This window comes from Pogonomyrmex barbatus, unplaced genomic scaffold, assembly GCF_055798465.1.
Source record: "Pogonomyrmex barbatus isolate J1 unplaced genomic scaffold, ASM5579846v1 scaffold4, whole genome shotgun sequence".
Taxonomy (NCBI): domain Eukaryota; kingdom Metazoa; phylum Arthropoda; class Insecta; order Hymenoptera; family Formicidae; genus Pogonomyrmex; species Pogonomyrmex barbatus.
In genome coordinates this window covers 2,723,640-2,737,490 of record NW_028297138.1, presented here as the reverse complement: position 1 = coordinate 2,737,490, position 13,851 = coordinate 2,723,640, and the positions used below count along the sequence as shown (strand labels likewise).

Genomic DNA, 13,851 nt, shown 5'->3' with positions numbered 1-13,851 from the left:
CAAAATTATGGATTAACATTTTTCAAAAAATTAAATTTATTGTTAAATATTTAATTTTTTGTTCAATATTAACTAAATGTTAAATATTAATTAAAATATTCATTAATAGGGCAATATCACAAACACGTAAGCGTTATATTAAGCGAGCAAAACTGGGATAAAAATAGTGCACATGGATAGGCTTTCTGATGTATAGTGTGATTCAAAAATAAATGTAGAATCAATAAATAAATAATAAAAAAATATCAAAATAAAAGAGGAAAAAGTATCAATAGAAAGAAGATTAAATTTATTTTCAACTACATTTTTAATTTGTTTATGAATTATTTAATAAATAAATTGTATAAACGCGTACGTAACAAACCTGAAACACATCCAACTATCAGCAATAATGACATTAATATCCTCCAATATCTTGTAGTCATGATCACCCATTCAAAATAAATTTCTAGATTTGTTCAACAGCAACAGAAAGATTGTTTCTGACTTTTAAAACTTTTAACTTTTACGAAACACACACACGAATAATTCTTAGCGAGTTTTTTTTTTAGAGCGGAAAAACAGATGATGATGAAAATGAAAGGGAGACAAAGTAAAGGAGAAAATTGGAAAAAAGGGGTATCTCGAAGGGAGTTAGTGTAGAGGGATGTGAAGGGTAACCTCGCATAAGATCGTACAAGAGCAAACTGAGCCTGAAGTAACTCCCTCTCTGAGTTTCTATCCCCACCATTCGCCTTGTACTTATATACAGAGTGTCCCAACAGCGCGAAGATTAACTGTATGTTTTATGTAATAAAGTAAATCAGAAATATATATCAAAAATTTTTATGCAAAGATCTGTTTCCAAAGAAATTTAATATGAATATTAGAAAATAAGCTAAACGTGACTATAAAAAATTAAAAATTAAAAGAATAAAATTACTTAAATATAGACAGTATATTCTATTATGTAAAAAAATATGTTTAAATAATGATCTAAAACATTGATTTCTACGATAATGACATGGTGAAAAATTTAATATATATATATATATTAAATTTTTTCATCATGTCATTATCGTAGAAATCAATGTTTTAGACCATTATTTAAACATATTTTTTTACATTATATATATATATATATATATATATATATATACACTTTATATATATATATATATACACACACACACACACACACACACACACACATTAGAAATGTTTATTATATGTCTTTTCATACTTGTATATACATTTAAAAAACACTTCTAATATAATTTATTTTTTCTAACATAATGAGTTATCAAAAACTCTTTATGTTAAATTTATTGGTTTACTATATTAATTATATTATTTTTCATTCAATATACAGGTCATACAAAGTGTTATAAGCTATTCCTTCGGAATTTATTAGAAATAGCGACAACATTCTTTCTGAGGTCTTTTAAGATTCATTGAGAATGTGAACATGAAATGTCTATATTGCTATCAGATCTGTATGAGGCAGAAAAAAGCTAGCTTCCATTTTTCATAAATTATATATAAATTTTTACAAATTATATATCTCTGTGTTTGTGACCTATACAGCTTTTCTCATTTTAAATGTCCCAGGCAAATGTTTTAAAGATATTGGAAGAAAAATATTTCAGACAAAAATCGTAGAGTTTCGAGAGAGAGGCCATATTATTATGATATTGATTTATTCGTCGATAAATTCACTACTCAAATTTTTATAGTCGCTAATTTTTTAAATGAAATCATTTCTGTTACATATAATATGATTTATTTCATACTTTCTTTCAAAACTATATGCTTTCTTTATACGAATTGACTTATTTTTTATAAGAGATGTTTAAAGAACTTTCAATAGGCATCCTAAAAGTGTCTTGAAGACTTTGTAAATCATTTCCCAGTGAACATTAAGATGTCTTAAAGACGATTAAGAAACTCCTAATAGCTAACAGATTGTCCAAAAAAATGTATGGAAAGATATCTAAAAGACATGAAAGATATCTGAAAGACATCTTATGTCCCGACATTTCATTCGTTTTTTCAGACAATTTTTGGATGTCTTATAAGATACTTTCTAGACGTCTTATGAGACAACTTTTGGATATCTTAAAGACACTTTTTAGCCATCTTATCAGATGTCTTTTCGCTGTGTAATAAAACACTTTTTAGACATCTTTTTTATAATCTCAAAATTTATACTCAATGAACAAAATGTCTAAAATCGAACGCATAAGACAATTTTAAGATATCTTTAAAAATTTTTTAAGAAACATCTTTAAGATATCTCATAAAAAACTCTGAAAGATATTGTTGGAAACACAATATCCAACTAAACTATTGCCGTATCTTTTTTATATCTTTGTACATACTGAATTAATCTATTAACACATTCAGTCGATACGTATTCAATTGATTGATTGAAGTTTACACTGTTCATGTATATCTTCTTTATATTTTTGTACATATTAAACTAATCTATTAACGCATTCAGTCACTAACATATTCAATTGATAATCTCAATAAATAATATAATTTATGTGACCTCTAAGATACAAAATCTTGCGGAATCGATAATACAGCATATAAAAAATGATTTATCACACGCACTTGCATAGTATAATAAAAGAGATACTAGATACTAGAGATACTAGAGATCTTATAAACAAAGTGCATTATCAATTATGTATAAATAATAAAAAAGTGCATGATATCATTACAAAATTATCTTTTTAAAAAAAAGGTAAAAAATGATGTCAAATAAATAAAGGGACATATGTGCCCTACGAGCGGAAATATTGCTAATATAATATATAAAGTCCGATTCATAAATTTTTACTTTAAGAAACGTAATCATTATTATTTTTATAAAATATTTGATATCAATAACTGGCGCCAAGTTATAGAATTATAAACATTAAGCTACAAATCCACCTTAGTCAAATTATATATTTGTATAAAAAATTTGATATACCACTATTTTTAAAAAATAAAATCCAAGCAGTAGTATCTTTAATTTAAAAGTAATAAAAATCAAATGATATGTATATCTTTTTACCCATTTAAGACTCTCTTTTCTAATCCAAATGGTAGTAATTTTTTAGCTTATAATATTATTATATAACAAAATTGCTTTACTTAACCTAAGTTTTTATCACAAAAAATTAAAGAATAATAATACAAAATAAATGATAAAATTAAATTTAAATAAAAAAAAATTTTATGTAAAGACACTTGGCGCTGCTTAGATCTTTAAATCAAGAGACACGGGTGTCTCGACGCCAAGTTCACGCGCAGCGAAGTTCGCGTAGTACGGCGGCGCCTGTGGCTCTATTTACGCGAGACCCCGGGATGAACTCGGTCTACAATGACTGCAATGTCAGAAATGACTGCATTGATTAAGTTTTAATTACGCTTAATCGATAGCTGAGTATCAAATTATATGAGAAAAGTGTTTTTATTTTTTTTCTCCGTGTTCTACAAACTGAGATATCGCAACGCAATCGTGATGCAAAGTTCAAATGGGTAAATTTAAGAAATGTCCTGGTCGTCATCGTGACTCTCCTTTTTTTTGTCGCAAGAGGCACTAATGAATGTCTCTGTATGATAGCTCTTGCAGTGCTCATTTTTTTGATTTGATATGTCTTTAACAGATGTCCTTCGTATGAAGTTCTACGTATTGATTAATAAAAAAGAAGATATAACATGTGTCACATATAATAGTAAGTAATATTGTAATAATATAATATATAATAATTGAAGAAATAGAATAAGAAATAGAAATAGAAATAGAATTAGATTTTTACAACAAATTACTGACAACAAATGTATTATATTTTTACAAAACTCATTCTTATATAAATACATATAAACAATTTCATTAATTATACTTTTTTTATTAATTTAAAAATGAAAATAAAATCATAATTAATTAATTTTAATATTATCAATTACCATAAAATATTTATATTTATATTATATTTATTTATTTTTATTTATTTTTATTTATATTTATTTTATTTTATTTATATTTATATTATTTATTTATATTTATTAATAATTAAATTATTAACATTTATTGATAATTATTAACAAATGATAATATTAACAAATTATACATTTATATAAATTATTACATAATTGACATATAACATATAACATATATAACATAAATAACATAATGTAACATAAATTTAATAAAAATTTGTTACTCCTCTTCCTCATCTTCCTTCTCTTTCTCCTCTTCCTCCTCTTCTTCCTCTTCTTCCCCTGCCGCAATAAATAGGGGCAGTGGAGAATTGATACAAAAATCTTATAAAATTTTTCGGCTGCCTTCGTATGCCGGCTCGACTTCCTCTAGGCCTTCTTTCTGCAAAATAAAATAAAATATTTAATTATATCTTATAAAACAATATATTTATTATATTAGACAGAGGAAGGAAGGGGGAGAAAGGGAAGAGAGAGAGAGAGAGAGAGAGAGAGAGAGAGAGAGAGAGAGATTGATTGATTGATTGATTGAACTTTATTAGCTTTCTCAGCTATTTCATATATATATATACATAATTATTATACACTATTTATCACATATACTTTCAACATTCTCTTAAACGATTCAATTTTTACGCACTGCTTTATCTCGGTTGGCAAAGAATTGTATATTTTTATTCCTTCGTAAAACAGATTCTTTTGCGCACTTCTAGTTTTACGAAATGTTAATACAATGTTTCCGCCTGTCTATCACATTCACTTCCGACTATTTCTAATCTATTACTTAACGCCATCGGTGCCATGTTATTTAAAATTTTAAAAATAAATACCCCCACATTATAATATAATCGCTGCCTTATGGACATAAACTGCAGTGCCTGCAGTCCTCAACTTTGGTATATCTATTGCATTACAAAATAATTCTTATGGCATGGTTTTGAGCTACTTGAAGTTTGCTCAATTGCGTTTCTCCCATTTCAATTAATAGCGTAGCACAGTACTCAAAGTGAGGTGCTATGATCGACTTATATACATCTAGTGTACGCTGATACAAAGTTACCTATTCTATTTAAAAAACTAGTCTTTTTTCTTATTTTCTTTAGCATATAATCACAGTGATCTTTAAATTGGAGCTTATCATCGATAATTACGCCAAGATATTTTATTTTTTCGACGCGTTCCAACTTAATTCCGTTCGAGCATCTCAATGTAATATTACCTTTTTGCTCCTTTCTTACACTTCTGATTATCATGTATTGTTTTGTTTTATTTGCATTCATTTTCAACTTATTTACACTCATCCACTCTTCTACTATGCTAAGTACCATGTTCATTTTCATCTCTAATTCAGTACTACTTTCCCCACTTATATATACTAAAGTATTATCTGCAAACATTTTTATATTGCATTCTTCTGGACAATTCTACTAAATCGTTTATATAAATTATAAACAGTAAAGGCCCTAGTACCGATCCTTGCGGAACTCCATATTCTGTTTTGATACACTTTGACCATTCATTATTAAATCTAACTTGTTGTGTTCTATTGCTTAGATATGATTTAAACCACTCCAATACCACTCCCTCTCATTCCATATTGATCTAATTTTCCCAGTAATCTTTTTCTATCTATCGTTTCAAATGCCCGTTTTAAGTCCAAGAATATTACTCCTATCATTTTTCCCTCACTAATTATCAACTTCCAATCATCAATGACACTTTGTATCGCTGTTTCACACGAATGATATTTTTTAAATCCCGACTGATGTTCTGTTATAATATCATTACTATGCAAGTACTTTTCAATTTGTTCCTTTACAACTAATACTAAAACCTTCTCATAAATTGGTAATATATTAATTGGTCTATATTCACAGGCTTTCTTTGGTTTTTCTATCTTAGGAATTATCGGTATTATCGTAGATGTTTTCCATCCCTCCGGACATATACCATTTGTTAATGACTCATTTATTACTCTTAATAGTTTATCTTTTATCACTTGAAAACTTATTTTTAATATATCGCTAGATATCCCCTCATCTGTTCCCTTCTTCTGTGGTAACGCCATAACAATTTTTTCTAATTTCTGTACATTTATGCATTCGAAATTTTCAATTATGCCTCTGCTTTCTATAACAAAGATAGTTTTTATACTTTTACTGTCATTTTTTCTTATAGATTCTATTATTTCCTTAATACTCTGTATATAAAATATATTAAATTTATTCGCTAAAGTACATTCACCTATTTACATTCTCTAATATTTCAAAATCTATATTAATTTCTCTTGAACCCATAGTCTCTCCTCTTATGACTTCTTTTAAGGTTTTCCACATTAGAACAGGATCATTTTTATTATCATCTATTATTTTTTCATAGTATTCTTTTTTTTTATTTCTAATTAATTTAACTACCATATTTCTTTCAATTTTGAACTGCAGCCAATCTTGTTCATTGCACGTATATATCGCTCTCACATATGCTTCATCTCTTTTATTTGTAGCTAATCTTATATCATCCGAATACCATTTTTTTCCCTTCCCATAACTTTGGAACTTTTTCTTTGGTGCTATGATATCTAATGCCGCGACCATATTCTGAACAAACTTCTCTGCTCTTTCATTTACATCTAAATTACCTCTTTGTTCCAATCTTTTCCCTATTTCGTATAAAAATTCATTTATTTGAAATTTGTTGAAATCCCTACTAATAAATTCTCTATATTTTACCTTATTATTACTTATATTAATTTCAACGCTTATCCATGAATGATCTGATACTTTTGGCTTATCGTATACTCTACAGTTTATCTTGGTATTTGCGAAAACTTAATCTATCAAAGTTTGACTGATTTTTGTGATCCTCGTTGGCTTATCTACATATTGCTTTATGTCCAAGCATGACATTTCATTTATTAATTTTTTCGCGTAAAACATATCCGTCATTAAATCTACATTAAAGTTACCTAGCATAGTCATAATACATTGACCTTTCGTTACTAGAAGATCCACTATATCCTCTAGAAATTTTATAAAATCGCCATCTGAAGCACTCGGTGAATGGTACACAACTATAATCACGCCTTTGTATATATTATCTCTCATCTTAACCGCAACGCACCAGCAGTTAGATTCTATCTTCTTCTTCGTTATTACCTGATATTTGATATCCTTTCTTATATAAATCACAACGCCTCCTGTGTTTCTGTTTTCCCCATCGCATCTAACTAAATCATATCCCGGCACATTTAATTCATCTTCGATTTCAGGGACGAGTCTGGTCTCCGATAACGCCATGATTGCCAGATTCATCCCCTTCATGTAATCTTGAATTTCGTCTTTGTGCGCCATAAGACTTTGCGTATTCGTGTATACAATTGACTCCTTCCGTAATTGCTATTTAGAGGGTAGACTCCCAGCCAGTTCTCTTCTTCTCCTCCTCCAACGCTCTGATGAAAGTCGAACATTTTCTACTTAAAGCATCGTGTTCGTCATTTATCTTTGTATGTTTAAATTGTATGTTTTATTCTTGTACATACAATTTACACATCTCATCTTTTTTGCCTTACACTCGCCTGCTCTGTGATTCTCAGTACATTTATGACATGTTTCCTGCCGCGTACAATTTTTGGCAATATAGTAGTAACCCCAGCATTTAAAACATCTCTTAATACTGTAATGATTGAACACATGACACTTCCTCCATCCGATATTTATTTTCTCTCTTCTTAGTATTAACTCATGAGTCATTTCATCTACTTCTAGTATTAAGGAATCGCCCTTAGCAATTCTCTTCACAATTTTTATGTCAAATTCTTCATCTTCTCTGCCGTCGATTGTATTCTGCTTCTTGATCGTATCAATTAAGATTTCATCTTTTAGCTGTATTTCTTCTTCTCTAACATTTACAACTTTTATTTTCGGTCTTATTTTTTTCAGTTCTATGATCTTGAAGTCTTCACCTAGCTTCTCGCGTACTGTATCTTTCAGTTTTTCCATTTCTCCTTCGCTCTCACATCCCAGAATGACCGAACCTTTACTTCCTTTCCTCAGCTTTGTTATTCCTACCTCCATCTTCTTAATATCTATTTTTTCTTTTACTAATTTCTTGGTAGTTTTACTCTCTTGTTCCTTTAACGGTTGGATAATTAAGATGCTTTCTTTCTTCTTATTTTTTACTGCCGCACTGTAGCTTCCTAATCCATGTCCTGATATTCCATTGATTTTCTCCTGCATATTCCTCTTCACTTCTTCAAATTTACGCCTAAAAGTTTCCAACTCTTCCCGAATGAATGAATTTTTTGCAATCATCGTCTTAATTTCATTTTTACATGCTACTTCATCTTTTATCTTCCTTACTGTTCTAATCAACCAATCAATTTTCACCTCCATTCCAGTTTGTTTGCTCGCACCTGATGTAGTCTGCTGTTCTCGTCGAATCTGTCGATCCTGTTGATCCCAATCTGTCTCTACTGCCACCCGTTGCAGGCGTTTTCTTCATTTCTGTCTTTTCACTGTCGCCAATGATTTCTTTAAATGGTCCTTCGCATTTTACTAATTCATCCTGCTTATTATATACTTTATGCTTGAAAGCGCCTCCCGGATGAAAGAAGAATTTCACACAGGCCGTACACTGCAGCACAACGTTTTTTATTTCCTTCTTACACGCACAGCAATGATACTCTACATAATCAGATTCAAGCATGTCCTCATTACCGACTGTTTTCCTCAAAGTCGATAAATCACGCGTTCCACTAATTAGTTACCTTAGTGTCCGCGGTCGCCGAATAATCCACGTCGGCACTTTAATTGACACCTCTTTTCAGCACCAGAATGTCACATAAATTCTTACCTTTCTTGGACTATTCAACACATTCTGACTAGATAACGCATACAAATATTTATAGTCGATACTACCACCACTGTAGAAACTCTTGTTCCCCTCCACCCTCTCGGATCACCGTAAAAACTATGATTTTCACGGAGCGATGTAACACACGTCTGCCGAGAGAGAGAGAGAGAGAGAGAGAGAGAGAGAGAGGGAGGAGGAAAAGCAAAAGCGAGAGAATATGAAAAATTGAGAGAGTGCGAGAGCATTACCTTCGATGAGAGTGACAGCGAGAGCGACGGCAGAAGTGGCGGCAGGGGCGGTGGCAGGAGCGGCGGCAGGAGTGGCGGCAGGGGCAGTGGCAGGAGCGGCGGCAGGAGCGGCGGCAAGAACGGAGGCAAGAGCGGAGGCAGTAATAATGGGATTGGCGGCAGTGGCAGCGGAATTAGCGACGATGGTAGCAGGAGCGGCGGCGGTAGTAAAACTATAATCTGCTGCCTCCGCCGCAGCAAATAACGAATTTTCGAACTCCATGCCGAAATTTATCTCCATCTGTAAATTTGAATAATATTTATTAGATATATATAATATATAATAAATATATATAAATAATATTAAAAAATATTAAGAATTAATAAAAATAATAAAAATAATTAAATAATATTAAGAAATATTATCTTACTTCCGTTTGCTGTTCATTTTTTAAATAAACAAATATATCACTATGGTTTCTGTTGTCACTGTCATTTGTACTATCAGTATTACTAATGTTGTACTATGTTCACTATCCGAGGTTTATTCTTTTTTTGTTGCATTAAAAACATTTTTATGGAAGAGTGCAAGAAGATAAGAGTATTTAATGAGATTAAATTAAAAAATCTTTCGACATTTAAATCATACAAGAAATTTATTTCATTTTGAAAAGATATGATATTTAAATTAAAATTGGCACCAATTTTTAATCTAATATATAAAATTACCATACTGTAATGAAATAAACTAACTTTTAATCTCATTAAATAAATCAACCTTACGACAGTGAAATACTATATACAAGAAATTTATATATGTGTTTATAAAAAAAAACTTTTATCAAAAAATAAATAAATTTTTAATTGATACAAAAATGTAATGTCAAAAAATGGCGCCAACTTATAATCCAATAAAAGAAATAATCTTATAAAAGTAGAAAGATAATAATATTAACTTAATTTTATTAAGTTTAATACTTACATTTCCATGTTAGATATCAAAATTAGCACGAATTTAAAGTCAATAATTATAATTTTATATTATAAAAATGATGACGTTCAAAACACCCTCGCGAAAATGACTACAATGTTATATTTGCGTTGATACGAAATACAGTACAAGATGTCAAAATTGTAATAAATTTGTTTATAAGAATTATACAAAAAAAATACTTATTTTATGTATCAGATATAGAAAACTGAAAAGAAATAAAGTATATTTTGTTCAAAATATAATAAAAACTACATTAGTCAGTGGTCTTTAATAGCTCCGGAATATTTCGAAATCAATAATTGATATTTATTAGAAAATCCCGCTGTAATAATAATCTTTTACGGTAACATGTATTATGAAAAATATTCGGATAAATAATGATATCGTCTTTCACGGACGTAAAAATAAACACAAGTGTGTGTGTGTGTGTGTATATATATATACACACACACACACACACACACACACACACACACACACACACACACACACACACACACACACACTTGTGTTTATTCTTACGTCCGTGAAAGACGATATCATTATTTATCCGAATATTTTTCATAATACATGTTACCGTAAAAGATTATTATTACAGCGGGATTTTCTAATAAATATCAATTATTGATTTCGAAATATTCCGGAGCTATTAAAGACCACTGACTAATGTCAAAACCATTCTAGTACTACAATAGTATATGCTTTGAAAGACTTTTGTGAAAATTTCAGCCATTTTAGGCGCTCAGTTGTTGTTTGACAGTCGTTTGTGTCAGTCGATGTCAGTGTTTTTGTAAAAGTGGAAAAAATTGAATATCGTGCCGTGATTAAATTCTTACATTTGAAAGGCAATACGCCTGCGCAAATTAAAATCGAGTTGGACGTTGTTTACGAGGACTTTGCCCCATCATTTGCCATCGTAAAAAGATGGGCAGCTGAATTTAAACGTGGTCATACCAGCTTGGCTGATGATGAGCGTTCGGGATGGCCAAAAACTGCGACCATCGCTGATAACATCAAAAATGTTTACCAAATGGTACTGGACGACCGTCGAATCAAGGTTAGAGAGATAGCAGAGGCTTATGGGCATATTGAAAGAACGCGTTTGTCATATATTGACTGAAGAATTGGATATGCGCAAGCTATCCGCGCGTTGGGTGCTGCGCTTGCTCACTTTGGACCAAAAACGAATTCGAATAAACATTTCCAAGGCCCTGTTGGAGCGGTTCAAGCGAAACGAGTCAGATTTTTTGCGTCGATTCATAACTGTAGATGAAACTTGGATCCACCACTACACTCCAAAGACAGTCAAAAGAATGGATTGCAAAGGGTGAACCTGCTCCGAAAAAGGTGAAGACGGTTCCATCAGCTGGGAAGGTAATGGCGACTGTTTTTTCGGATAGTCACGGAATTGTGTGTATCGACTATCTTGAAAAAGGTAAAACAATAACGAGAACGTATTACGCATCATTACTTGATTAACTGAAGACAGAAATTGCAAAAAAACAGCCGCATTTAAAGAAGAAGGAAGTGCTGTTCCATCAAGACAACGCACCTGCTCACATTTCGGCGGTCGCCATGGCCAAAATTCATGAACTGCACTTCAAATTGGTTGACCACCCACTGTATTCATCAGATCTGGCCCCCAGCGACTTTTTCTTGTTTCCTAAGCTTAAAGTTTTGCTTGGATGACAGAGATTTTCATCGAACGAGGAGGTCATCGCATACGTAAACGCCTATTTTGCGGAGCAAGACGCCAACTACTATTTGGAAGGGTTAAAGAGGTTAGAGTATCGATGGGAAAAGTGTATCGACTTAAAAGGAGATTATATTGAAAAATAAAACTATATTTGACCGAAAAAATACTTGTTTCTATGTTAGGTTCAAAACTTTTCAGATTATCCTCGTATATATATATTTTTTTTTATAGCGGCACGTAGTTAGATATAATTTGAATTTTAATTCGTTTAAAAATATAAATTTATAAAATATGTTCTACTTCAAATCAATTAAATCATTATTTTTTACTTTTACAGATTTTTTTACAAGCAATTAACCAAATATAAATATAAGCCATAAGCCAAGTTAAGTAGCAGCAAAGTTTAATCTGCGTAAGTAATATATCATATCATAATGATTTTTTTATTAAAAAAGTAAAAAAAGTTGCCAAGAGCACATGTAATGTGCAAAAGTAAATTTATGTTAAAAAAATTAGATGTTCCGGCATATGTGATTTTAAATAAATAAATCGAACTTATTCCATTTGTTAGAAATTCGAACTTAAATGCAGATCTGTTAACCAGCAAGAATAAACTTATGTTAAAAAATAAGATGCTCCGGCATATATGGTATTAAATTATTCCTTTTGTTATTTTAAGATATCAAGTAGCCAAATCAGGTGCTTGTTCCGTTTGACAGAAATTCTAAGAGTTTATTCTAGCTGATGACAGATTAACCGACACATAAGTTTGAATTTTTTTTAAACGGAAGAAGTACTTGACTCGACGATTAGAGATTTGAAATAAACTTAAAAAAGAAATAATTTAATGTTACATATGCCAGAGTACTTAGTTTTTAACATAAGTTTGTTCTTGATAGTCGACAGGTCGGCATATAAACTCGAATTTCTATTAAATCTAGAATAAGCATCTAATTCAGCAACTTGATATTTTAATTTTAAAATAACGCTATAAAATAAAGAAATAATTTAATATTACACACAAAGTGTTACGTATCTTTTTATTTCAATTTCAATTTCAAAGAATCTTCTAACCCATATGATAGTAGCTTTAATTCTCTTTAAAAAATAATAATATAAATTTGTCTAACTCAATTCAAATAATATGTTCCCAATTCAAGTGGTAATAGCTTTCATTTTATCTTAATATATATGTGTATATAACAATTTTCTTTTTTTATTTAATAATACATTTCGCTTATTGTGTAAAACCAAAGTGATACGTAGTTTTTTATTTTTATTGAAAAATCTTCTATTCCAAGTGATAGTAGCTTTAATTTTCTTTAAAAAATAATATAAATTTGCGTTGTTTAACTCAATTTTATAATTATTTAATAATATATTTCGCTTATTGTAGTTTTTTAAATCTACTGCACACTGTTTGTCTGTAAATAGTAGCAACATTGTTTTACATCATTTGAAAAATTTGTTGTAAGTATATATACAATATATATATATATATATATATATGTTTTAATATTAATTTTTGAAGTGATTCATTGGACAAATTTCATAATTTCAAGTATTCTATTTGCGATACATGGTCACTTAATATTGGCTATCTAAATAACACATATAGGTTGAAGATAAAAAGAAATACTGGAATTAAAAATTATTTATTATCGAGGAAGGCCTCATGCGATAGTAAAGTTATCGAAAAATTTGTAGTTGACGAAATATTTTATATTTTATCATACTATATTTTAACATAAAATATAAAATATTAAGTAATTAATTTTTTGTATTTTAATACTTTTATACAAAATAATGAGATAAATCAATTGGTCATTGGTATTAACCAATTTTTGCTTTAAGCATTTTTTTCTATTTCCAAAACTATGAGTGTTATTCAAGTTGATTTTAAATTCAAGTTGATCTAGTATAATAAGATGTCATATTTACAATCATTTAATACAAATTCAAAATAATTTTAAAAAAGAAAAATAAATTTAAAAAACAATATTAATTGATAAATTATTAAATAAAAAATTTGACGATAAATCATTAAATCATCTTATAAAAATAATAAATGAATTATATTACATAAATATTTTTCTTTTACAGGTCAA

General features: G+C 29.6%; 2 protein-coding genes and 1 pseudogene across 11 annotated transcripts in view; all 3 read right to left on the bottom strand.

The window, feature by feature from the left end:
• LOC105431144 (uncharacterized) overlaps nt 1-688 on the bottom strand; it is a 458,217-nt gene extending 457,529 nt beyond the window's left edge. For 9 of the 10 annotated variants that reach the window (XR_016140256.1, XR_016140257.1, XM_089081292.1 and 6 more), the window contains exon 1: nt 365-688. Coding sequence is in view for 2 of the 10 variants with exons in the window: in XM_089081289.1 (XP_088937415.1) it covers nt 365-425 (61 nt within the window). In the remaining 8 variants the exon portion in view is untranslated. The remainder of the gene's footprint in view (nt 1-364) is intronic. The other variant, XM_089081290.1, reaches the window with a different exon arrangement.
• Nucleotides 689-4,049: 3,361 nt separating this feature from the next.
• On the bottom strand, nt 4,050-9,486 carry LOC112552600 (uncharacterized). Its single transcript, XM_089081187.1, has 2 exons — nt 9,075-9,486; nt 4,050-4,357 (listed from the first exon to the last, which is right to left on the bottom strand). Exons 1-2 carry the CDS (start codon nt 9,352-9,354, stop codon nt 4,209-4,211), a joined length of 429 nt encoding a protein of 142 aa, XP_088937313.1. The 5' UTR covers nt 9,355-9,486; the 3' UTR covers nt 4,050-4,208.
• LOC148935654 (uncharacterized) lies at nt 5,232-8,679 on the bottom strand (annotated as a pseudogene).
• Nucleotides 9,487-13,851: the final 4,365 nt, after the last annotated feature.

Excerpts from the sequence above, each read along its gene's own strand:
- LOC112552600 (XM_089081187.1), bottom strand. The coding sequence starts at position 9,354 with ATGGAGATAAATTTCGGCATGGAGTTCGAAAATTCGTTATTTGCTGCG. Across the intron at positions 4,358-9,074 it reads CGCTGTCACTCTCATCGAAG|AAAGAAGGCCTAGAGGAAGT; the intron begins GTAATGCTCTCG and ends TTTATTTTGCAG.